General features: G+C 35.4%; 1 protein-coding gene across 1 annotated transcript; it reads left to right on the forward strand.

Annotated features, from left to right (window-relative positions):
- The first annotated feature begins 23 nt into the window (after positions 1-23).
- On the forward strand, positions 24-27,883 carry LOC149813933 (putative leucine-rich repeat receptor-like serine/threonine-protein kinase At2g19230). Its single transcript, XM_089991228.1, has 15 exons — positions 24-146; positions 1,097-1,646; positions 13,386-13,852; positions 13,969-14,101; positions 14,198-14,269; positions 14,348-14,419; positions 14,567-14,647; positions 16,343-16,512; positions 16,638-16,852; positions 16,933-17,094; positions 19,322-19,595; positions 21,137-21,220; positions 21,363-21,552; positions 22,257-22,389; positions 27,478-27,883. Exons 1-15 carry the CDS (start codon positions 77-79, stop codon positions 27,802-27,804), a joined length of 3,000 nt encoding a protein of 999 aa, XP_089847354.1. The 5' UTR covers positions 24-76; the 3' UTR covers positions 27,805-27,883.

Here is a 27,883-nt window from a genome sequence, read left to right on the forward strand (position 1 = left end):
AAGAGAGAGGGCATGGATTCGAGTGCCACGCTTGATCTTCGGCTTTGAGAGATTTCTGATCTCAGAGACCAGAGCAATGCTTCCGGTGATCCTCTGCTCCCTCTTTTGTGGACTTCATCTGTTTCTTGCCCGAGGGCAGACTTCAGGTAAACTCTTGGAACCCCCGCCCCCCCCTACAATTCTTTCTTGATGATGCCATTGCGATGATTTGGCCTGGGGATCCAGGATTAGGTTTCTAGGGTAAGGTGTTTGATCGATGGAATGTATTCAATTCAGTGGAAGCCTTTTTCTCGCTTCTCCGCCTGTCCTGGCTGTGCCAGTTCTGGATAAGCCAAAGGAATTATATCCTCTGACATGACCAACATGAAAGTCTGCTTTTGGATATATATTTTCTTTTACTATTTTTGTGTTTTTTTTTTTGTTGAGAGAGAGAAAAAGAAGAAACTCCAGATATCCATAAACAATCAGATTCCAGTTTCTTCATTGATATCATTCTTTTATACTCATTTTTTTTTCAGACTCTGGATTATGGATATATTTTCTTTTATACTCGGCTCACAAATTTGGCGAAATGTAATAAGTTGGTTTCTTTTTCTTTTTTCTTTTTTTGCCTTTCTTTGGTGGGGGAGCCATGAGGGAAGTTTCCATATGATATTAATGAGTCAAAATAAGAATTAGCGTATAATCTGGAATTCTATAGAAGAAAGATGACACAAATTAGTGGTTTATGATTGTTAACTAGAGTTTGAATTCCGTTATGAATTATGTGAATATCTCTCTTTTATATTGCGTCCCATATTCTTAAGGTTGTATCCTAGATGATGCTGAGATAGAAGTTAGAAGTGAAATTGTTGGAACTAGATGTTATCTTTCTTGTTTTATGCGATTGTCTTATGAGAAATTTATCAAATGTGATGCATATCAGAAATATGGGCTTGTAATTTTTCCATCGCCAGATTTTTTTATTATTTTTTCGTTAGTGATGGATCAAATAATTTGAATTAAGAGATTCAAGTAACCTGGAAGTGTATTAAGTTTGAAACAGAGTTCGATCGAGTCCTTATGTTCTGAGCTTTTTCCATAAAAAAACGTGCAGGATTCATAAGCATCGACTGTGGCAGTCTGGAAGAAAGTTATGTGGATAGTACCACCGGAATCACCTATGTCTCTGATTCCAAGTTTATGAAATTTGGGGAAAATGGAACAGTCTCCTTCTCCACCCCTTATATTAACGGAAGGCCGAAACACCTCAAGCAACTTAGGAGTTTCCCAAAGGGAAAGAGGAATTGTTACACGCTGCAGCGAGTCACTCCTGGAACCAAGTATTTAATTCGGGCTTCATTCTTATATGGGAACTACGACGGATTGGACTCTTTCCCTCAGTTCGACTTGTATTTGGGAGTCACCTTTGTCCAAACAGTCAGTGCTTCAGCGACAGATTGGTATGAGTATGAATACATAGTTATGCCGACGAGGAGTTATTTCCATGTTTGCCTCTGCAAAACAAGTAATCGTGCACCTTTCATATCGGCCTTAGAGCTTCGGCCTATAGTGGGTGATGCTATTTATCCTGTTGTTAATGATACATTGGCCTTGCATACTTACGAGAGATTGGATTTCGGGTCACAGAGCAAAAGGTTCTCCAGGTGTGTTACTATGTGAAATGTTGTTTTTAGTTAAATTTGGTTGCATCCTTCAGGGTATGTTTGGTTGCTCGTTCAAGATTGGACAAAACAGCTGAGCATAACAGACAGAAACGCTTCTTATATCTGTTCTCTAACAACTACGTCCAACGTTAGTTTCAATAAGACAAGTAGTTGTGTTTCAAGCGTTTGGTTTTTATGTTGTGCAGACAGCTTGGATATATATGAATAATGGGTCGGATAACTTTCTTTTGAATGGACTCTATCCATCCAACCATGTGAGTGTTTTACCATGTTTATTATGGATTTTAACTTCAGATATGGATCTCATATTGGATCTAAAAACTTAAAAATATTTAAAATTTAGGTAATTTGACAACAAATAAGAATTGATAATTTTTTAATATATAAATGCATTAATGAGTGTCATATTGGATCTAATTATAAAAGTTTATCAAAAATTATGGATTTTAGCCTCAAATATGGATCTCAAACTGGATCCAAGTACAAAAAAATATTAAAATTTTAAGTAATTTGAAAAAAATAAGAACTTATATTTTTTATATACAAATGCAAGAACTATAAATAAATCATAAAACCCTAAAATGCAAGAAATAAATCATAAATAAATCAAAAAACCATAAACTACAAGAAAAATAAACCATAAAATCAAAAAAACTATAAATAAACTATAAAATTAAATATAAAAAGCCTTATTGAAAGAAGATAAAAAAACAACTTTAATCAAATACAAGAAAATCCCTAATCAAATTAAGGATCAGAAGCCCTAATTAAAGAAATTTGATTCAAAAGCCTAATCAAAGAAAATAAGTCCTAAATATCTAAAACCTTAATTGAAGATGTTTAATTCAAAGCCCAGATCAAATCAAAGGAAAGTCCTAATAAAATTAAATAACAAAACCCTTAATTAAAGATATTTGATTCAAAGCCCAAAAAAACCCTAATCAATGAAATTCAAAGATAACCCCTTAATAATTAAAATCAAAGAAAAAAATATAATTAATAAAAAATCTAATTATTAAAAAACCTAATAAAAAATCAAAGAAAAAAACCCCTAAGAAGAAGAAAAAAAATGAACAGAGAGAAACAAAGAAAAGAGAAACAAAGAAGAAAAAGGAAAGAGAGAAGAAAGAAAATAAAGAAGAAAAGGAGAGAAAGAGAATTGGGGTTAAACACCCTCCGCCCTATATATATATATATATATATATATATATATATATATATATATATATATATATATATATATATATATATATATATATATATATATATATATAACACCTCTATTTGTCATAACCCAAAAAATAGTAAAATTTTTTTTTGAAATACCTTTAAATATTTTAGCAAATAACAAAAAAAAAAACTCGTCGGATCTAAAAGTTGGCATGCTACTTGTCCTATTCATGCATAACCATACGATTGTGGAGATTCAAAATATATAGATTTCAACTTGCATAAAATATATCAATGTCTATAATCATTAAAAAATTTAATTACTTTAGTCAATTGACATAATAATCAAATAATAAATCAGAGTCTGAAAATCTTGTAAATGCAAAGGAAAGGTAGGCTCAGTTTCCATCGCAACCTCCCACCTTCGCATGTAAGCTACTCCTCATTACTTGAAAAATATTAAACCATATAGGGTCAGATAACACATGTCTCAGTAGAATGAGATAAAACTAAACTTGTAAGATAGAAATATAAAGCAAGAATTTCAATAGTAGTTTCATAGTTTAGCATTTACAATTTACTGAAATAATTACATAACTAGTCATGCATATTCAATCTACCAAATTAAACAAGCGAACATCAATTCATACATTCAAGAAGTAAGATGCATGGGCAGTTAATATGTATGACTTACCATATGTAGAAGCCATTCAATGCGTGCATACATTCTTGTCTTTAATTACATTCGTTTTCTTAAATGATGCATGCAATGACTAACTAATGCACATACATCTTAAGTTATCATTTCTTAGCCCTGCTAATATGACACAGGCTTAACTCTTAGATCAGGATCATAGCTCAAGTAGTGTTTTACATACAGGGGTAGCTTTGGCCTGGCCGGGCTCTTTTACCAGGACGGGGTGAGGGATGATAATACGAGAGATATTCTCAATACCTTTCAACCCGATGTATCGATTTTTTTCATGAGTACCTTGCCCTCTACGCTACAGTCTAATATAGAGGTTTTCCCTATAAAATCGTGAGAGAGGAGGAGCAACCTTCTGTTCTCGAAACATACTTGCCCCACGAAGTTTTATACCACCTGCCACTCTCTTAGCAAGTATCTTGATTTGAATTTAACATGTTTACTTGATTATATTCATATTTTTTATGCAACATTAAAACATTTGGCCACTTTACGGGCAATGGATACATTTTTATAAAGCATTGAAATATTTATTCAATCATGCTTTTAACATAAACTTGAGCATATGCGAAAATGAAAATTTTATTTGCATTCATGCTTTAGTTAACACATATGCATGTACATGGACAATGTAATAAAGAACATGAATTAGAGCATCCATATCATTGCAATATCAATATCAATATCATCATCATCATCATCATCATTATAACATGGGCATACATGCAGCCAACACAATATTTGAATTTAAGCCATAAACTTGCATTCATTGGATCTTTCAATCCTTTATCTTTATGTGTAGACTTTCTTAGGCCTCGTGCCTAACCATCTCCTTAGCAATTCATGTCTTGAGTTAGACATATAAGCTTCTACATAAAATCAGACGTGCATACTCATTCACATGCTGCATGCTATTCGATATGAAGAAATTTATATGACATATATATAAACTATGCAAAGGTCAAACCTCGATTCAAAGACCGATCTCGATTAACGAAATCCTCAACTCTGTCCGACTGTTACAGAGGTAACAACAAAATTTTCAATCGATGAACAGAGCTGATATTTTTAAGTATGTAAGAAATTTTGTAAGCTTTTCGTAGCCACAAACCGTTCGTGAAAATTGCTCTGTATGAGGGAGTTATGAACGTTTTACTATAGACATGACATTCTATTTCGACTGTCATAGGGTCATGCTCAGTCCATGAACAGAGCCCAAAACTTCACAATAGATGCGAAATTTTGTTAGCTTTACAACGCAATAAATCGTTCATCAAAACTCTTTCAAAAGAGGAAGATACAAACGTTTTACTGATCGGATGTCTGTCCAAAAAATTGTAATTTTGGGTCTATGCATTCGGGTTGGACCAAACCGGGTCACTCGAATCCGTACACCCATGATTTTTCTTGCATAAATAAAAAAAAATAGTATAAAATATACAGCTAGGTCTGATATATTTTAACTGAGACAAATCATACCTTCCCTCAGTCGTTTGGCCGAAAAAATATGTTTGTCTCGTGCATGCTTTATTTTCTCATAAATTAATTCGATAAAATACATAATAAATTAACTAAATTATGGAATATGCATGAAATAAAAATTCAAAAAAATCTACAAAAATTATAAAATAACTACTTCAATATAATCTATCAACTATCATTGAATATTGCATGAATCTAACTATGAAATTCACATCTTTTCAATATTTATCGATTTATGTTTTTAAAAAACCTGATATTGCTAAAATTGTAATATCTCTAAATTTTGATCATAAAAATTCACAAAATTTTTTACAAAATGTCTACAACAACCTATTCTACCAATACAAATCAATACTTGCAAGAAAAATCATAGCATAACACAAGTATTTATAAAAATTATAGATTTCTTTGCTGAGAAATCGGGTTTTTATGAAAAAACCTGATTTCCAAGAGGGTTTTCTTTTGGGAAAATCGTTCTTTTTCCTTGGATTTTTAGATCTGGGTCAAACTCACAGTTAGGAGGGTTTAGTCATGGCCTAAACTAATGAAAAATTGTTGGAATCCATGCCAAACATTTCATTCTTGCAAGAAAAGCATCAATCACCTACCTCGTGTTGGAAAAATGTTTTTCAAAGATTTCGGCGGGTCTTTTTGCACGATCCACAACTTTACTAGCTTGAGAAGGATCTCATACACCTCCTGAAATCACGTGGAAGTCTTTCTTAAATCTAAGAAAGAGAATGAAAGGCTCTATGAGGCGTGGAGAAGAGAGGAAAGAAAGGAGGTTTAGAGGGAAGAGAGAAAGAGCTAAAAAAAAATCAACAACTAATGTGGGGGAGCGTGCAACCCTCCTCTATTTATAAACATGTCCTTTTAGATCAAAGGCTGAAATTAATTGCAGCCCTTTGATCTGAAGGCTATGATAGAGTACCGATTTTTTTTTCTAACTTGTCAAGTAAGCAAGTTGACTAGTCAAAAGACTAGAATTATAATCATATTAAAATTACTTGTTTCCCTCTTACCTCAGCCTTCAACCCCTATTATGTCTCTCTAAAGGTGACGCCGCCCCTTGTGGAGTCCTCTAGATGGACGTCCCACCTTAGAGTTTGTTTTTTTGAAATCCAATCTATTAAATTATAAATAAATTTTTCTTAAATTCAATTTAAGTGCCAATTAAGATTTTTTCTAAATGAACTAAAATTCGAATGAAATGCAAATATACTATGTATAAACTAACTCCATCATACTAGGGTTTTAATAATTATATTACCATAATTCAATTTATTTAAGTTACTCATTTTAAGTATATTTTCCTAAAAAAAAAGAAATCAATTTTTTTTAAGAGAAATGTTTTAAATGGAATATACTTCGGATTTTCTAAAAAAAAAACTAAACGTGTAAGGGTTATTTTTACCTCATTTTAATATATTTATTTTCTCTAAACCTAACGAATATTCACAAGCATTCATTTCAACCAAATAGAAAAAAAATTAAGATTTTATTTCAGCACAAAATTTTAGAATTCCCAACAAAAATCTAAAAAAAGACTTGAAATTTTTTGGATATTACAATATATATAAGTCTTCCCCGACCTGTTCTCAATGTAACATGGGGTGAAGGTGGAATGGTGTTTCATTGTGAAAGGGATGCCACGTGCAGAAACGTTCGCCGCGTCCAACATTTTTTTAGTGGGTGTTCCCAATAGCAGCAGTGTTCTAAATCCTCCCTGGGACGGGGGAACATACTCTTAGGGGCCGTTTCATGTGCATAGACAGGGAGGCTCTGTCCTGTCTCGTACTGGGCAGGGGCGTGCATGGATGCGGGTGGCGGAACAGTAGCAGACACTGTTTCAGCATCCGTGGGATGCTCCAAAACAGCGTTCCCTTGTCGGGCGTTTGTGTGGGCACAGCCGCACAAGGATGAGCGTGGGGCCCACGCAAAAGCAGAGTCCTGCCGGCGCTACTGTTACACCCGTCAAGCCAAACGCGCCTCTCGTGTATATCGTTGAACTTTTTAGTTTGTCAGATTTTCGGGTGCATGCGATGTTTTACCTTTCCTATCATGAACTGGCACCATACTGATACCAGGCCAACCCATCATATCGTACTCTTTGTTTTTTTATTAGTTTTTTTTCTTTAACATGGAAAAACCACGGCTATAGTTTGAAGATCCAGTTACAGGCTGAAGGGTATCACATTGACTCCGGATTCATGTCCGTATTGACAGTGTAAAACTCTTACGAGTACTTCGAATTCGAACTCTCGACTTCCTTCAAGTTGGAAGCCTTAAGCCGACTTATTGGAGGCCTTGCGAGTACCGAGGCGGTGCAATCACACTGCACAAATGCAATGTTTCGCTGCACCGGATCACCCTCGTCTGCTGGTGTGCAACCTGTTAGAGTAGGGCCCAACAACATATCACAATGGAGGGTGATCAGTGGCACATTGCGTTCACCTGATCCCAATTAGTTACTATCCTATTCCTGCCACTTACTTTCATAATTTCAAATTTCTCACTCTTTTCAGATTAGTTAGTGCAAGACTAGGATAAAATGTAGGGCTCCAAATCCCGTTTCCGTACGGTGTGAGAGAGCAATCGAGTACTCGGGCGAATGAGTGAGAACAATTGCGCCCCATCCCTGTCCAACATACAGACTTAGACTTGAGCATTGAAATATTTATTCAATCATGCTTTTAACATAAACTTGAGCATATGCGAAAATGAAAATTTTATTTGCATTCATGCTTTAGTTAACACATATGCATGTACATGGACAATGTAATAAAGAACATGAATTAGAGCATCCATATCATTGCAATATCAATATCAATATCATCATCATCATCATCATCATTATAACATGGGCATACATGCAGCCAACACAATATTTGAATTTAAGCCATAAACTTGCATTCATTGGATCTTTCAATCCTTTATCTTTATGTGTAGACTTTCTTAGGCCTCGTGCCTAACCATCTCCTTAGCAATTCATGTCTTGAGTTAGACATATAAGCTTCTACATAAAATCAGACGTGCATACTCATTCACATGCTGCATGCTATTCGATATGAAGAAATTTATATGACATGTATATAAACTATGCAAAGGTCAAACCTCGATTCAAAGACCGATCTCGATTAACGAAATCCTCAACTCTGTCCGACTGTTACAGAGGTAACAACAAAATTTTCAATCGATGAACAGAGCTGATATTTTTAAGTATGTAAGAAATTTTGTAAGCTTTTCGTAGCCACAAACCGTTCGTGAAAATTGCTCTGTATGAGGGAGTTATGAACGTTTTACTATAGACATGACATTCTATTTCGACTGTCATAGGGTCATGCTCAGTCCATGAACAGAGCCCAAAACTTCACAATAGATGCGAAATTTTGTTAGCTTTACAACGCAATAAATCGTTCATCAAAACTCTTTCAAAAGAGGAAGATACAAACGTTTTACTGATCGGATGTCTGTCCAAAAAATTGTAATTTTGGGTCTATGCATTCGGGTTGGACCAAACCGGGTCACTCGAATCCGTACACCCATGATTTTTCTTGCATAAATAAAAAAAAATATTATAAAATATACAGCTAGGTCTGATATATTTTAACTGAGACAAATCATACCTTCCCTCAGTCGTTTGGCCGAAAAAATATGTTTGTCTCGTGCATGCTTTATTTTCTCATAAATTAATTCGATAAAATACATAATAAATTAACTAAATTATGGAATATGCATGAAATAAAAATTCAAAAAAATCTACAAAAATTATAAAATAACTACTTCAATATAATCTATCAACTATCATTGAATATTGCATGAATCTAACTATGAAATTCACATCTTTTCAATATTTATCGATTTATGTTTTTAAAAAACCTGATATTGCTAAAATTGTAATATCTCTAAATTTTGATCATAAAAATTCACAAAATTTTTTACAAAATGTCTACAACAACCTATTCTACCAATACAAATCAATACTTGCAAGAAAAATCATAGCATAACACAAGTATTTATAAAAATTATAGATTTCTTTGCTGAGAAATCGGGTTTTTATGAAAAAACCTGATTTCCAAGAGGGTTTTCTTTTGGGAAAATCGTTCTTTTTCCTTGGATTTTTAGATCTGGGTCAAACTCACAGTTAGGAGGGTTTAGTCATGGCCTAAACTAATGAAAAATTGTTGGAATCCATGCCAAACATTTCATTCTTGCAAGAAAAGCATCAATCACCTACCTCGTGTTGGAAAAATGTTTTTCAAAGATTTCGGCGGGTCTTTTTGCACGATCCACAACTTTACTAGCTTGAGAAGGATCTCATACACCTCCTGAAATCACGTGGAAGTCTTTCTTAAATCTAAGAAAGAGAATGAAAGGCTCTATGAGGCGTGGAGAAGAGAGGAAAGAAAGGAGGTTTAGAGGGAAGAGAGAAAGAGCTAAAAAAAAATCAACAACTAATGTGGGGGAGCGTGCAACCCTCCTCTATTTATAAACATGTCCTTTTAGATCAAAGGCTGAAATTAATTGCAGCCCTTTGATCTGAAGGCTATGATAGAGTACCGATTTTTTTTTCTAACTTGTCAAGTAAGCAAGTTGACTAGTCAAAAGACTAGAATTATAATCATATTAAAATTACTTGTTTCCCTCTTACCTCAGCCTTCAACCCCTATTATGTCTCTCTAAAGGTGACGCCGCCCCTTGTGGAGTCCTCTAGATGGACGTCCCACCTTAGAGTTTGTTTTTTTGAAATCCAATCTATTAAATTATAAATAAATTTTTCTTAAATTCAATTTAAGTGCCAATTAAGATTTTTTCTAAATGAACTAAAATTCGAATGAAATGCAAATATACTATGTATAAACTAACTCCATCATACTAGGGTTTTAATAATTATATTACCATAATTCAATTTATTTAAGTTACTCATTTTAAGTATATTTTCCTAAAAAAAAAGAAATCAATTTTTTTTAAGAGAAATGTTTTAAATGGAATATACTTCGGATTTTCTAAAAAAAAAACTAAACGTGTAAGGGTTATTTTTACCTCATTTTAATATATTTATTTTCTCTAAACCTAACGAATATTCACAAGCATTCATTTCAACCAAATAGAAAAAAAATTAAGATTTTATTTCAGCACAAAATTTTAGAATTCCCAACAAAAATCTAAAAAAAGACTTGAAATTTTTTGGATATTACAATATATATAAGTCTTCCCCGACCTGTTCTCAATGTAACATGGGGTGAAGGTGGAATGGTGTTTCATTGTGAAAGGGATGCCACGTGCAGAAACGTTCGCCGCGTCCAACATTTTTTTAGTGGGTGTTCCCAATAGCAGCAGTGTTCTAAATCCTCCCTGGGACGGGGGAACATACTCTTAGGGGCCGTTTCATGTGCATAGACAGGGAGGCTCTGTCCTGTCTCGTACTGGGCAGGGGCGTGCATGGATGCGGGTGGCGGAACAGTAGCAGACACTGTTTCAGCATCCGTGGGATGCTCCAAAACAGCGTTCCCTTGTCGGGCGTTTGTGTGGGCACAGCCGCACAAGGATGAGCGTGGGGCCCACGCAAAAGCAGAGTCCTGCCGGCGCTACTGTTACACCCGTCAAGCCAAACGCGCCTCTCGTGTATATCGTTGAACTTTTTAGTTTGTCAGATTTTCGGGTGCATGAGATGTTTTACCTTTCCTATCATGAACTGGCACCATACTGATACCAGGCCAACCCATCATATCGTACTCTTTGTTTTTTTATTAGTTTTTTTTCTTTAACATGGAAAAACCACGGCTATAGTTTGAAGATCCAGTTACAGGCTGAAGGGTATCACATTGACTCCGGATTCATGTCCGTATTGACAGTGTAAAACTCTTACGAGTACTTCGAATTCGAACTCTCGACTTCCTTCAAGTTGGAAGCCTTAAGCTGACTTATTGGAGGCCTTGCGAGTACCGAGGCGGTGCAATCACACTGCACAAATGCAATGTGTCGCTGCACCGGATCACCCTCGTCTGCTGGTGTGCAACCTGTTAGAGTAGGGCCCAACAGCATATCACAATGGAGGGTGATCAGTGGCACATTGCGTTCACCTGATCCCAATTAGTTACTATCCTATTCCTGCCACTTACTTTCATAATTTCAAATTTCTCACTCTTTTCAGATTAGTTAGTGCAAGACTAGGATAAAATGTAGGGCTCCAAATCCCGTTTCCGTACGGTGTGAGAGAGCAATCGAGTACTCGGGCGAATGAGTGAGAACAATTGCGCCCCATCCCTGTCCAACATACAGACTTAGACTTTATTAGGGGTGTAACTGGGTTGGGTATACTCAGTCCTAACACATTTTAGTGTACATGTAGAGATGTTGATAAACTTAGAATTAATATGCATTGCATTTTAGTAACCTAAACTTTAATTCATTTGTGCATATACTTTTCATTGCTCTTTTGTGGTGGAATATTTGAAAACTCATTGAATTTGATATATTTTGAATAATGATATATAGTTGGGTTTTTTTAAGCTTGCATTGCATTTTGTTATCATATAATCTTCTTAATAAAAAATGGTTTTATTAATTTACATATTTTTATTGGCAGGAAAATAGGTTTAGAATACCGATCATATCAAGACCTGAGCTGAAACCCGAACCCATTAATTAACCTATATGGGTTTACTTTTATCATTTTTATCCAAATCTAAATCCGACATGAATCAAAACTGGTCTACTAAAGACCTCACCCAGTTATACCCGACCGAATATATACTCGAACCTGTTAACCCATATGGGTTCACAATTTCTAGTTGTACCCGAACCCGAATTAGATTGGGTTGGGTTTGGGTCTTACTTTTAGACCTGATTCAAAATAGGAACTCAGACCCTATTCGAACCCGGTTACACCCCTACACTTTGTTAAAGGAATAGCCCCAATGAGCTGTATACAAATGCTTTTAAGATAATACTAAATAACAAGAATGCCACTACCCATTAGCCTCACATGATTAAACAAATTTTACAAGAACAACCACAACTATTTGTTATGAAATGAAAGTTAAAATGATACTGCCAGACTTCCCATCCAAGTTTTACAAACTGCATGACATGTTTGGCCACTTCAGGCATCGCCCACCAGGCCAGTGGGGTCGTTGTGAAGGTGCTGAGATGAGGGCACCCGATTAAACCTCACTGGCGCACGAGTGTATCTATATCTTTCAGAGGTGGGCCACATACGGCAGGCCGGGGCCTCACCCAGGGTTTTTCTTGCTTGGGCGAAGGTTCTTCCTCATAAAAAAAGAATGGCCCTCTTTGGATCTATTTTTTATTTATAAGGCATTTTTTAGTGTTGATGTTGATGCTGCATATACAGTGCCGCTTACCGCCACCCATCTCAACATTTCTTTGGCTCTGTGAACGATGCATGAACCACTGCGTATAATGTGAACACTTTTATTTATTGCTTATCTATGTAAATTTAAGCACATTTTATAAAGAGGGATCTTGCTTTACTTTTAATTATCATTACTATTTTAATTATAATAAAGAAAAAAAAAAGATTAGTAAGTATGATTGATGATGGTGATGGTGATGACAATGGTAACTGTGGTGGTGGTAATTGTGATAATGATAATGGTGATAGTGGTAGTAGTAATGGTGGTGATGGATGATGGTGGTGTAATATCTCAATTTTGATCATAATAGTTTTTTTTTAATTTCTTTTACAAAAATAAAATATTTTTAATCTTTTATAAGGCAAATCTTGCTTCAATTATATTTTGATCCTCAAAAGCAGTAACTTTAAGATTATTTAAATAGCTTTTAAATGTGACAAAGGTGATGTCAATCCAATATCAAAGTAAAGAGTTATGACAAATAACAAGGTGACTTGTCTAAACAAAATCTTATTTTTTAAATGAGACGAATGTATATTTTACTACTTAAATATTAAAATTATTTTTATATTTAAAAGGTGAATTAAAGTTGAAGATATTTGTTTTTAAACAAATCAAAAATCACCAAAATTTGACACATAAACAAAGGTGTTATGGTCAAACCAATTAAACCTATCATAATGAATGTACGAATTTAAAATGTAAAAATCCAAAATTCTTACTTAGAAAAACCCTACAAACCATCTAAAATCAATACCACAAATTAAACGAAGAACCAATGGGTGGGTAGGTGATGAATATTGCAATATTTGTCAATATATTATGAAATACCATTATTTTTTAAGGGTAATATAGTCATTTTCATTTCTCTTTTCTCCGTCGATGTCTGTAGTACCTGCATAAATTTATCTTTTAAGAACAGCACTTGTGAACTTTCGGTGAATGGGCTTGTCTGTATGTGAACTATGGTTATGTATCCAGGTACCCAGATGATGCTTTTGATCGTTTTTGGACCTCTCCTGCACCCTTCTCCCCTATTAACACCTCACTCAACGTTTCTTCTGCAACTGATGCATATATGCCACCATCAGTCGTGATGCAAACTGCTGATGTCAATCCAAACTCCAGTGAAGTAATACGATGGCAACCATCAAATTTACCTCAAGGTGCCTATTTGTACATGTGCATACATTTTGCAGAATTACAAGAACTCAAGGCCAACGAAACAAGAGAATTTGACATCACATTGGATTCCACACATTGGTATGGACCCATGACACCTTCATATCTAAAAGCTGCAAATGTGTGCTCCACCAGCATCTACCAATCTCAGACCAACATTGTGGAGTATAATCCAACCAAAAGATCAACACTTTCCCCAATCGTAAACGCCATTGAACTTTATACCGTTACGCTATTATCTAGTTCTCTGACCGATGATGGAGATGGTGGGTAGAGTTTGAGTTATGAATGTAACTCACGCTACACTTTTTCATGAAATCAAAATGTAAGAAGTACGTCTAGGACCCAATATTTTGCTAAATATTCGTTAATGAATGTGCAGCCAGCTCTCTTATGGATATTATGAACAAGTATCAAATCACTAAGGCCTGGACAGGAGATCCTTGTTTACCTTTAGGCTATGCTTGGGAAGGGTTGGTTTGCAGCAACGATACATCCCCAAGGATTACTTCACTGTATGCTTGCCTATACGAAACTATAAGCAGTTTCACAAGTACAAAGTCTTTGTTTATATGAAGCATGATCTGATGGTGGCTAATTAATTTCTGCAGGGATTTATCAAACAGTGGATTAAGTGGTCAGATCCCCGAAAGTTTGGTCAATCTTACCGCCATTGTTAGTTTGTGAGTAAAACATCTAATCTTCAGGCATTCTATTTTCACCTATTAAATGGCTAAAATTCCCTGCTTTTGTGTTCCTAGAAATTTGGCAGGAAACAACCTGACGGGCAGCATACCGGACTTTCTTGCTAATCTACCACGGTTGAGCGAGTTGTAAGTTTGCCTCTTTCTTTTTTTTTTTTTTTTTGGCGGTATCTGATACAGTTCCATTTGAGAGCTAATTTTACATTTAATTATATGTTTAGACTTATTTCTTTACATGCTCGGTTTACTAACCCTTGTTGCCTTCTTAATATCCAGAAATTTGTCAGATAATAATCTCAATGGTTCAGTGCCTGATGCTCTTCTCCGTAAAATCGAAAGTGGAAGCCTTACATTGAGGTTATTCTCTTCACAACTTTCCAAGTTGCTATTGCTCTCTAGTTCCCACAGGGCAGTTTATTTGGCCTGAAAGATAGGTTCAGTTATCCAACTCCTATTTAATAAACTGATCTCTATTTTTACATGAGGTGAAGCGGAAGCTGAAGCTGAAGCTGAATGGTGGCTAATCCTTCTAGGAGGTTAGATTTGATCAAAACAACTAGAAGCAATGAGATCTTGAAGGACTGGCTACGACATTAGGGATGACTAATTATCCCTCACATAACCCTAATTAAGATATGTTACAACTCATGCATAAATCACAAGAATGCCATCAAAACGTTGCGTCAAGAAACTAAAGATGCTCTCTCACGCTTCAGAAAATTGCCACTATGCAATCTATACACCTGATGTAACACATTGCAACTGGAAATTAATTAATATCCATTCCGCTAAACATGACTTTTCCATATGGTAGGCGCCTATGTATAGATTACCACACACATTTTACAACGTTTTTTTATATTTCTGCAATTTATGCCTCTTTTAATAGGGGCACTTTTCAAAGTCGCACTAGTTTCACGTTTTTTTTCAGGGATTTTTTAGTAAATTGGTCTCTGCCTGCCAATTTGCAAAATAGACCTAGACTTGTGCCATTCTGCAAATCAGTCCCTGCCTTTTAGTTAACCTTTGCAAATTAGTCTCTAGGGTTAACAGACGTTAGTTTCTCTGACAGTAACTGACGGTTCTACCCTTATGAAATGAGAAGATGATAGTTTACAGTAATCACCAGCCCAATTGATAAAAGGGCAAAAAGAACATAATAATCAGAAATACTACATGTTGATGGCACAGAGAATTGCATATTTTCTTTTTTTGCATCTAATGCATTTTCTTAGGTACTCTCTCGTGTTCTACTACATTGAGTCCTCCAATCTGATGTTCTGACCCTGCAAACAGCAATACAGTGGCGGAGGGGGAGGAAGGAAAGAAGAAAAAAACAAACAGAGAGAGAGAGAGAGAGAGGCAAAACAGGATTAGAGTCCGAGAGATTTACAAAAACTAATTGATTAACAAAGCCACACTTGAAAGAGGAAGGGTGAGATGAGAGTGGTTATTAGAGAGAGAGCACATCGTCACTTATGGCTTTCCAGCCATGCTACACAGGAAGGAAACAAGAGAGGTTCGTCGCTGAGGAAAAAGTGTCAGACGAGGGGAATTTTGGTGACCAGTTAACCATGGTTAAACTAACAGCTGTTGACAGAAGAATCAGTTTTAATAATGGCAAGAAATGCGGGAACGGATTGCAATAAGGCAGGGATTATTGTACAAGTTGACTATAAGGCTGCGAGCAATTTGAAGAAAAAAGCCTCTTTTTTTTTTAATTTGCTTCACTCCGAATGAAAGTGGGCCTATTTACCGCTTGGAAACAACTATGCAAGGGAAGTCCTTGTGGGGCTTGCACATTAAGGCTTGTTTGTTTCATTCCCACGTAAATGGAAGGCGTTATATGGGAATGGGCATTGAATCTCAACTCAGTGAAAGCCTTGGCGTGGGGGGCATTTTCTCATCATAATGATTTGATTTTTTTTTTCAAAGGATTACATCATGTTGCCAACTCAGCATTCCCCCACACCCCCACCCTCTTCTATGTTTGATTTTAAAAATTTTCATTACTTTGTTTCATCTCCTCTTGGATCTCTTTCTTGGGTGCAGTATTTCGGGCAACGCAGAGCTTTGCTCATCGGGTGTCTGCGACGTCCATCGTCGGAAGAAAAACAATAAGAGTATTATTATTGGCACGAGTGTGTCAGCAGCTTTAGTATCATTCTTCTTGGTAGCCTCTCTAATTATTGCTGTAAAGTTGAAGAAAAGAAATGTAGCTCGTAAGTGCTTCATTTTCAAATTGCCACACTGGCATTAAATTTTATTTCCTCTAATTACGTACACTGCTATGGTCATACTCTGGTTTACAACTTCCATCTTCCTTTTATGGTTTTTGCATGTAAAGAACCAACTTTAGGCCGAAAGAGAGTAGACAAATCCAACAGTTGTCAAGTATTCACATACTCAGAAGTTGTTCAGATGACCAAAAATTTTAGTCAGAAAATCGGTGAAGGAGGTTATGGCCCTGTTTTCTATGGGCGTTTACATGATCGTCAGGATGTGGCTGTTAAAGTTCTTTCTCATACATCCAGGCAAGGCTCTAAGGAATTCTACACTGAGGTGATGGCTGCATCATCTTCTATTTGCTGTTTATGAAGTTCTGTCATCAAATGAGTGATATCAAGCAGCTTCTTTTGTAGGTTGATCTGCTCTCAAGAATTCACCACAGAAATCTTGTATCATTTTTTGGATACTGTGATGAAGGTGAAAACATGATTTTGATCTATGAGTACATTCCACGAGGAAATCTTCGAGAAGCTTTATCAGGTAAGCACTTCATGCACCTTAATCTTTGTCATTTGGTTTATTTTAGTGTGTAGTTCGTTTCCATGATGCTATCAAGAAAACATACATCACGCAAGCCAATAACACCGATGGATCTTGTATTTGAACTCCCTTCAGAATTGGTTGTCCTTAGGAATTAGATCTATCTTTTGGACATTTGATTTTGTATTGTGGTCTTACAATCACCTCTGTCCTAATGCTACAATATGACATGGAGGCTGTTGGCAGATGTTATTAGCTTTTTGATGCCTCAAGCATAAATTGAAACCCCTGGAGCAAACTCTTACATCATTGCACTTGTTTGAAAGGAGTGAAGAACAGTATGCTATGTTATACAGGAACATGGGATATGTGATCCGACCATTTTCATGGAACTTTCTGTTCAGAGTAACGGGATAAGAATTCCAAAAAAATGTACGAGTATACATGTGATGTAGTCAATATAAAAGATCTAAATAGACTTGAGAATTAAACTGAATATGGCAAATATCACACTCATTTATTAGCTTTTGTCTAGCTGTTAGAATTTACATGGTCCGCATTGGAGTATGTGCCCAGATATTTTGAACATTTTGCTTGTAAGTGTCATGTCTTGGGGCACTTTTTTCTTATAGCTATTTTTCAACATTCCTTGCTAATATAGTCTTGTACAATATCAACAATCCAGATGTCATGACAGTCCTTGAAGTGCTTCTGGAGGTCAACTTCTCTAGCCGAAGTTGATGGGATGACACTATGTTCATGTCAACCATAGTCATAAATATCGGCGAGATATTTTTTTTTTGAAAGAAAAATATTTCATAGATTTAATTCGAATAGAAAGAATTACATCGCGAAGTGACGAGAAGTCACTAAACAGTACTAAGCGATAAGAAATCGGATGAGATGGTGATTACAATAGAAGATGCTCACCCATCCCATAGCCAACAAGATGGAGATTACACTCGAAGACTGAACGCATCTTGAGGACCTTCTCCATGTACACTGTAGGCAGATTACTTGACATCTCAATTTCAGTCATTTTATGCACACCTTTTTATCGCTCTCGGGCACTAACTGCGACATATTCAATTTAGCACAAAAAATAGTGACATAATTAAAAAACGAAATTTCAACTGTTAAAATACGATATTTTGAAAATCACTTGCATTAAATATCACGCAATTGTATCGCATTTTTTTTCTAAAAAACAATAACAAGATGCAAACTTCGCCTATGCAATATGCATTAAATGCTGTAAAGCATTGAATGCTGGCAAGCCCACTGGGGAAGGGAGTCCTGTACACTGCAAAGAGGGAGGCACCCACCTTTTTATAATCTGAGAGTCATCCCTCCGCCACTTCCTTCAATATGGGGCTATTCTAATAGTCCCATTGAAGTGGTGGTATGGTATAATGCAATTAAACACCCCCATTGCATTTGTTTAAACCAACCTCTCTCTCTCTCAGTATATTTGTTTTTGTTTTTGTTTTTGTATGTTTTTATTTTTTATCTTGCCAAGATTTTTCCTAAATTTTTCTGAGAAAAACTCGTTTTTTTTAAAATATCCCGATATCCCTCTCAAAAACAAATCCTGAGAAATTCCTTTGCCGAGAATATCCTAAGAACGAGATTTGTGACTATGATGTCAAGTAACTTCCTTTTCTGAAATCATTCCCATATTGCTGGTATCATTGACAACCAATAATGCAGAATTTCAAAAGGTGCAGAGAAAGCTTGATAAAATACCTGCTAGGCAGGTTTTTTTATTTCAAATATTTATTCACTTGGTGTGGCTATGCCAGCCTCTGTGGCCTTTATGGTATTCTGAATGCTGGAAGCATGCTGTATGTGGCTCCTTCCTTTCCTCCAGGTTTGATATGGTTAGGAAGTTTGTACTCTAGGTTAATGGAAAGACATTGTTCCTATCAAACTTATTCACTCATCAAAATGGGAGTTTGGTTGTGTAGTATTTGCTATGAGAAGTTCTGACGTTTTCTGATGAACCTGACTATTTACATAATATGTATGTTCTTTTATTTGTGCATGGATTCCATGGTGTTGGGTTAAATATGATGACTGGAGTTTTGGAGCTGCCTTGTGTTCTAATCCAAACGATGGACAGCACCCAGTCAGACTATAATAAAACCAAAATGAAAAAGTAACTGACATGGTTGTTTTTGGCTTTTGAGTTATTGACATGACAGTTCTGTGAGTCAGCTGATACATGGTAGTTAATAGATGCGCCATTATTGGAATAGTTAGGTGGCCAGGGAACTGAAAGCATTTGCCGAGCAACTTGATACACTCTATGATTCCCATCTAAAGACAGGGCTGTTTTTATATCTAGGCTTTCAAAGTAGCAGTATCTTTGAATTCTGTGACTCTCTCTCTCTCTCTCTCTCTCTCTCCTATCTAAAGACAGGTTCTCCTTGTGCTCGTTTGTTTCGTCATGGAACCCGGGGGCTGGCGATCTCGCACTTGCGAAGCATGTGGCTGAGAGCCTTATCGTCCTTCAGAGATCAAATTGGGGATGCAGGTAATTATGATCAGTGGTTGCATTGGGCTATTGCACCAAATGGTGCGTTCCACACCCACAAAGTGTATAAATCGTTGCTCCCCCAGGGGCAGATTGGTTCCCTGAGTGTGTGTTATGGGGTAAGGGCCCTACTCCAAGATCTCGGGTCTTGGCTTGGTTAATTTTGCATGATAGGGTTCAGACTCACAGTTATTTAAAGAAGTTAGGCTTTCAGTTTCCAAGTTGGTGTGTGCTGTGTCAAGCTGCTGAAGAACTACTTTTCATTTATTCTGGTCTTGCCCAATCTTTGTGGCCCTATTTAATAGCATGTGGAGATCTCCGAACGTAATTGTCAAAGAGGAGTCTTTTGCGCTTGATCTGCTCCTAGGCCCTATTGAAATTAGACGTTGCAAGCGGTGGAGACTGATCTGGAAGACATGGTTGCTTACTACTTGGTGGTTTGTTTGGATGGCACACAATGATGCTACTTTTCGTCAAATTCCGGTCATCCTTAATAATCTTGTCCATAAAATCTTGGTTGATGTATACGCGATTCTACGTATGCATCTTAGAGACCTCTCCTTCCGTCTGAACAACGTTCACTCATCGGTGGTTCCTTCTTATCCAGCGGATCCCGGTTGAGCTTGGCTTTGTTGTTTGTTGCTAGCTGGTTGTAGTTTCTTTTTCTTTTTCTTTTGCTTTTGTTTTTCTATATTTTAGTTTTGTTCTTCTATTTTGTTCGGTTCATGGGTTCAACATTTTGTTGATCTTCATGAGTGATAATGTTGATCCTCTCTCTCTCTCTCTCTCTCTCTCTCTCTCTCAACCATAACAACATTCACAAAGATATTGGATCTTACCTATTGCTTACTGAATTAGATATTTGACCATCTGACTAATCCCACACCAATACTCTTTGTGACTATTATGTTAAGATTTGTTATGTTTAACTTATTTTTGTAATTCCTTTGATTTGGATACTTTTTTATTTTTTTAAAGATTTGTTGAGAATTTTCTGAGAGTTCCTTGAGAAATAATTTTTTTAAAATATCTCAAGATATACCCTTGCTGGAATTTCTTGAGAATGGTACATAATATAGTTTTTTAAATTTTATTTTCTGTGATCCCTTTGATTTGAATCTTTTGCACTTTATTTTTTTTAATTGCTAGAATTTTCTGAGATGAGATTTTCTGGAGAAAACAAACTTATAAAATATGCCAAGATATTCCCTTGCAATTTCTCGCAGGTATTTGTGACATTTTTTTAAATAAGCAAATTTTGTAGAAAAAAATTCATTCATTTGCAGTATAAGATGAAAAGTGTAACACGGAGAATAGCCAATCAAGAATATACAAGGAAAATTACTGAATATTTAAGCAAAGTATAGTAGGCCAAGGTAATTTTCTTGAGAAAGTCAGAAATACATAACCAAAAAGGTGTATTTCATCACTTCTACAACTTTGGGGACATTTTATTCATGTGTTGAGTGATATGGTATGTTCTTGACATTTATAATTTCTCTGACCTATTTTAGCAACATGATGGAAAAGTTGTTTTTCAGAGACTAACGGTCTCCTTTCCGGACATACACAAGTTAATCTAGATTGGAATCAAAGGCTTCAAATAGCTCTCAATGCTGCTCAAGGTCTCTTTCTCTCTCTCTCATCATTGATTGATGAATCAGGATTGGACTAATTACTCATCAAACCTGCCATAGATGTGAATGATGAATCATGATTGGACACACAAACTCTCTCTCTCTCTCTCATCATTGATTTATGAATCAGGATTGGACTACCTACATTCAGGGTGCAAACCTGCCATCATTCACAGAGATGTGAAGAGCGCCAACATTCTCTTAACCGATAGCTTTGAAGCCAAAATTGCAGATTTTGGTATGTCAAAGTCTGGTATGCCTGATGGTACTACCCATATATCTACCGTTGTTGTTGGCACCCCTGGTTATCTGGACCCACAGTGAGTGCTATTTCTTTCCTTCAAGTAAAATTTGCCTAGATGTTTTTTGTCAACGTCACAGAAACTTGCAATAAATTTGATCAAAATGGTATATAGTTCGCATGTAAGAGAAGAGTCGGCACTTCTCTAATGACAGAAGCAGTCTTCGTTATTCCATATGATTAATTCGAGTGTACAAAACCTCCAATTTTTTTCTCAGCCTCATTAAATGTAGTTTTTGGGCCAATCCCTTTTTTTTGTCTTTTAATTTTAGTTTTATTGGAACAATGGTGAATCTCATGGATTCAGTGGTAGCAGTTTATTTCCCCTCTTTTCTTTTATACAGGCTTCTGATCATCCAGAAAATCACTTACAATAATATCTCATGTTGTTAGAGTCCCCTGTTACTGGGTGTGTTTGAATAGCGGACTGTCATAGACAGGGACAGCACGTCCAGTCCTGTACTGCCTGCAGACAGGACAGGATGCACTGTCCACACACCCAAAAACCAAAACAAATTATTTTTTTATGGTGCGTCCATGCCTGTCGGCCCGCCGTTGTTCCGTGGGGTAGGGGGGCAGGACCCTACCAGTTATACAACCATACCATTTTGGGTTCGAACTTGCAACGTCCCAACACAAGGTGACGTGCACTCCTGGTTGTTCATACTTGTTTTGTCCTTTGTTCTGCCAAATTGCCAATAGACTTTCTTTGTTTTGCTGCAGATATTCCTCCACCAATCAGCTGAATGAAAAAAGTGATGTATACAGTTTCGGTGTTGTACTTCTGGAACTCATTTCCGGGAAACAGCATATTGTTGTTGAACCATCATACGAGAGAATTCATATTACCGATTGGGTATGTATTTAACCAAATATTTCAGTCCAATAATTTGTTTATGCAATTACGTTTAGTACCTTTTCTCTTTTTACTTGAATTCCAGAATGTCTCCAAAAGTGAAAAGTCTATTGCCAAACTGCATTAATTATGACGTGCTTCAATGCTTGATCATGGAGAATCAATAGGATTGATTCCCTGAATTGCTTTTGAATAATAACACATTGAAAGTAGGACATGGAAAAGAAATGAGCAGATTTTCAATTTTTTTCTTAATTTGACAACTTTAGCTACAAAAATAGGGTGTAAGGTTGTTGATCTTATTGTGTAAACTTGAAAAACAAATCTGTCTCATCAAAATAAATTGGTTACAAATAAGAATGTATTAACGTAGAAACTTACTTGTTTTTCTTGGTTTTTTTTTCAGCTACTGCCATTTTATTGGATATATTTGTTGCTTTACTGCCAGTTACTTTTGACGATGTTCATTAATGATCTGTCAGTAATTCCCGTTTGCTTACTATTGATCTGGATTATATATGTAATTTGTGTATATTATACTACTTAACATATTAAAGGCCATATACCAAATATTCAAATCGTGGAAGTAAATGGTTTGATCATTGTTTTTGTCAGTGGCGGAGCCAAGAATCTAAATTATGGTGGGCAAAAAATGCATAGTAAATTTTTTTAAAATAATTACTAATAAATTATACTAACATTATGTTTTAAAAAATAATTATTATAAAACAGTCATTATTATAATCAGGCTTAATGCTAATTGAATAGAAAAATAGCACAAAAAACCTTAAAACCCTAATTAAATGTTCATGAAATCTGAAAAAATTCTAAATCAATACCTTCAATCATAAAAAAATCATAGATCTATGTTAATTGAAAATTTTCCCACTTCGGTTGAAAATTTTCAAAATTTTAGGTGTTGTGCTTAATGCTAATTGAAAAGAAAAATAGTTCAAAAAACCTTAAAACCCTAATTAAATGTTCATGAAATCTGAAAAAAATCTAAATCCATACCCTCAATCATAAAAAAAAAATCATAGATCTATGCTAGATTGAAACATTTCCCACTTCGGTTGAAATTTTTCAAAACTTTAGGAGGGGCTTGAGCCCCAACTCGCCCCCCATCCGCCCTTGGTTTTTGTCCATTTTGCTTTAACATATTAAAGGCTATATTATTCAAATTTCCATTTCGTGGAAGTACTGGACATGTGGTTTGATCATTTTCTTTATTTTTCTTTCATCATTTTTTTTTATTTGTGCTTTGTTAACTTTTATGAACTAAATTGTATTTTTTAAGAATTTAAGATTGGATAAAATAGAGTAGAGTTTTCTTTGGAAACTTTATCAATGTTTAAGTGTATGTCGATGGGGTTTATTTCCATTTTTCAAATGCTTTAAAACAATGCAAAACATTTTATTGTCAACGAAAAATCTCTTTTTAGTAAATCTACAGTGGTTGCTTTAAGGTTGTCAGAGGCCAGCATGACCATTTGGGCATGGGTATGGGTCATTCACTACCTACTGCAAAAATAGTGATCAAATCATCCACATATAAGCAAACAACTAAAAAATCTTCTCCATCTTTCTTTATGGTTCGCTTGGGCTTCTTTGAAATTCTTTCTTTTGAAAATATTGATCTATTTTCATATTCTAAGCTCGTGGTGCTTGCTTTAAGCCATATAAATCTTTTTTTAACCTATAAACTTTTTTTTCATGTCATTCCTTCTTAAAGCCAAGAGATTGCTCAACATATACCTCTTTTTTGAGTTCTCCATTAAGAAAGACAGTTTTTATATCCAACTAATATACAAGAACTTTCAACTCGATAGAGATGGCTAGCACAACTTGAATTGTCTTCATTCTCACAACTGGAACAAAAGTTTCACTAAAGTCTACTCCATATTTTTAAGAATAGTCTTTCGCTACAAGTCGGGCTTTGTGCTTTTGAATTGAGCCATCTTCATTGAATTTGGTTTTAAAAATCTATTTTAGACCAACTATATCTTTTTCTTTTAGCCTATCTACCAATTCTCATGTATGATTTTTCTCAATTGCAGAAATCTCTTCATTCATGGTAGTTTTCCAAATATCATCTTTGATGGCTTCTTCATAATTTTGAGACTCAACTGAAAACAATGCCATATGACAAGAAGCATATATATCTGCAAGAGATCTAACCTTTCTATGAGGAGTATCTGATTCTAAATCACTTGAGTCCATTGGATCCATATGTTCTTTGCTTGTAGAAGTGTTTGACATAGTCAAATTTGTCTCTCGTTGAGGTGCTTCTACTGAGTGTGTTCCCCAGTCCCATTCACTTTTTTCATCAAAAATTACATCGCTTGAGATAACCAACTCCTTTGTGTTTAGCTTAACTAGGCGATAGGCTTTTAAAGTGTCACTATAACCAACAAATGAACCTTTCTCCCTTCTCAACAAGTTTTCCTCTATTTTGAGAAAGAATTTTGCAATAAGCAACATAACCAAAAACTTTAAAATGACTTACTTTTGGTTTGTGCTTGTACCATGCCTCATACAGAGTTTTGTTGTGAATAGACTTAGTGGAGCTCTATTCAAAATATACACTATTGTGTTCACGGCTTCGGCCCAAAAATTGTTTGGAAGATTCTTTCCTTTTAACATGCTCCTTGCCATTTCAACAATAGTGTAATTTCGTCGCTCTACGACACCATTTTGTTGTGATGTTTTTGTTGCACTTAGTTGCCTTTTGATACCTTAGATTTTGCAATAGCTCCAAAATTCATTGGATGTAAATTCTCCTCCGCGGTCAGTCCTTAATCTTTTTAATTTGAACCCACTCTCCTTTTCCACATAGGCTTTAAATTCTTTAAAAATAGAGAATGCTTCTGACTTTTGTTGGAGAAAGTATATCCACATCATTCTGCTGAAGTCGTCAATGAAGAGTAAATAATACTTTCTTCCATTATGAGATTCTGTCTGCATCGATCCACAAATATTTGCACGAACCAATTCAAGAGGACACTTCACCTTCCAAGATGAATTTGAGAAAAGAAGTCTATGAAATTTGTCATATATACAGCTTTCACATATTTTATTTTCTCCATCGATATAAGGAAGCCCAATCACCATATTTTTTTGCTTCAACAATCTCAAACTTTGATAATTTAAATGTCCAAATCTTAAATGCCAAAGATTTGATACATCTAAACTTTCAACCTTTAGTACTTATCCTTCACATGAACTCATAGTTAAGAAAAAGACCTTATTTGTAGTCATCTTCACTTTGGCTATTGTTTGCTGACTATTTTTGCCAACAATGGTACATTGGTCATTATTGGAGTTTACTAAGTACCCCTTTTCATCAATTGACTGGCACTTAAAAAGTTTTGTGTTAAACCAAGTATATAATAAACATCATGAATGAATTTGGTCTGACCTGATTTAGTTTTTACTGTTATGACTCCTTTGCCTTCAACATTTTAAGATTTTTAATCTCTCATTCTTACTTTGGAGGTGATAGTTTCATCAAGTTTGATGAAACACTTTTTATTTTCAGTCATGTGGTTGCTACAACCACTATCTACATACATATATCACTTGGTTCTTGCTCAACATTCATACAAGATAAGACAATTTGATCTTTCTCATTTTCATTTTTTGAGAAATTGGCTTCATACTTTTCTTGAAGCCAACAATCATTTTGAGAGTAATTTGGTATTCAACATCTTGTATATTTGAATCGGCATTCTCTAGACTCATGTCCGAATTTTTTGCAGATATGACAGTATTTTTCTGATTGCTTAAACTGTCTTGGTTGAATAGAATAATTGTTTTCTTTATGCCACTTTTGAGGAACTTTTGATTTCTTTCTTTTAAAAAATAAGGTCTTCTTTTGAAGCTTTCTTTTTTTTCATCCATATTAAGCTTTGTTTGGAGTGCATGCTCAATCACTTGAGATTCGGTCCTTCCAATCCGCTTCTCATGTGCCTCGAGGGATCCCATCAATTCTTGTAATGATAGAGTTGATAGATCTTTTGACTCTTCTATTGCTGCTAGGATATAATCGTACTTCGGCGATAAACTTTTTAAATTTTTTTCAACTATTTTTCTCTCCTTAATTTTATCATCATAGCTTTTTATTTGATTGATAATCCCAACAACTCTGGTAAAAAACTTTTGAATGGATTCATTGCCTTTCATAGACAATGTATCAAAATCTCTCTACAATGCTTGAAGTTTGATGGAGATAATCTTCTCCGAGCCTTAGAATTCAATCTTTAAAATAACCCAAGCTTCTTTGGACGAACTTGTATTCATGATTCGGGAAAAGATAGCATTGCTTACCCCAAGTTGGATATATAGAAATATTTTTGCATTGTTCTTCTTGTTATCCTTAAATTCTTTTTGTTTTGGAGCGGTCTATAATGCAAGAATTGCATCATAAGTTGGTTCTTCGTAACCGCCATGAATAATCTCCCAAAGCTGTTGTGAGGCGAATATAGTCTTCATTTTAAGACTCCAAAAATCATAGCTTTCATTATCAAACACGGGCACTTGGAGTTGGGAGAGATTGGTGACATAATTGTTTAAATTTTCTGTCATGATTTTTATGTAAGTTGGTCTCCTTCAACCTGGCTCTAATACCACTTGTTGGGTTTTGAATACCCTAATTGATGTGGCAGAATATGACTATGGTCACAAAAAATAAGGTTGAGAAAAAGATGAAATTAAAAGTTTTTCTCTCACTTACACACAAATGCACTAAAAAAAGAAATAATATTTTATTACGCAAATGAGATGAGATTGCATACTAACACAAGAAGGATGAAGGCTTTATATAGAGCTCCCAAAAAATATATCATGTCCTTTCAAAAGGTTACACTTTTTAAAAAGAAACCTAATACCTTTTGGTAAATTTCAAAGAGACATAAAATTGCATCCTTTCAACAAGCAAGGTGTCTTTTTGAAAATCGATCTAAAACACCTCTTTCAAATTACAAATTACTAATTTTGACAATTTCATCTTTAAACGTTATGACTGTTGGATGTTTGATTTATGATTCTCGATTGCTAGCAGTTGGTGCTAATCATATTTGAATTATGCAGGTGCGTCCTAACCTTTTGAAAGGCGATCATGTGAAAATTGCAGATCCAAACCTTTATGGGAGGTATGATGCCGGTTCATTCTGGAGGGTAGCAGAATTGGCACTAGAGTGCACTAAAGATAAGGGGATGGAAAGGCCAAATATGGGCAGGGTAGTAAGTGAACTAAAGGAAGCCATCACGTTGTGCAATGAAGTTTTCACTGCTGGGGTTTCAGAAAATATCGTTGAACAGAAATCAGAAGCATCTGGCTCTTTCTATAGTAACAACTTTATAATTGATGGACATACGCCGGCTTCTGTCGTGTATGATTCTCCTGCTGCAAGGTAAAAGTATCCCATCAACTTTCTTGATTGTTCATTGCCTCCAGGGTCGTTGAACTTGTATGCATTCTTATAGATATTGGATG

Source organism: Nuphar pumila, chromosome 16, assembly GCF_984573655.1.
Source record: "Nuphar pumila chromosome 16, dmNupPumi1.hap1.1, whole genome shotgun sequence".
Classification (NCBI taxonomy): Eukaryota; Viridiplantae; Streptophyta; class Magnoliopsida; order Nymphaeales; family Nymphaeaceae; genus Nuphar; species Nuphar pumila.

What these genes read in the sequence shown, in the direction of transcription:
- LOC149813933 (XM_089991228.1), top strand. Translation starts at nt 77, where the DNA reads ATGCTTCCGGTGATCCTCTGCTCCCTCTTTTGTGGACTTCATCTGTTT. An exon ending in TCCCCAAGGATTACTTCACT is followed by an intron (nt 14,102 to 14,197) that starts GTATGCTTGCCT and finishes TAATTTCTGCAG; the next exon opens with GGATTTATCAAACAGTGGAT. An exon ending in GAAGAAAAGAAATGTAGCTC is followed by an intron (nt 16,513 to 16,637) that starts GTAAGTGCTTCA and finishes TTGCATGTAAAG; the next exon opens with AACCAACTTTAGGCCGAAAG.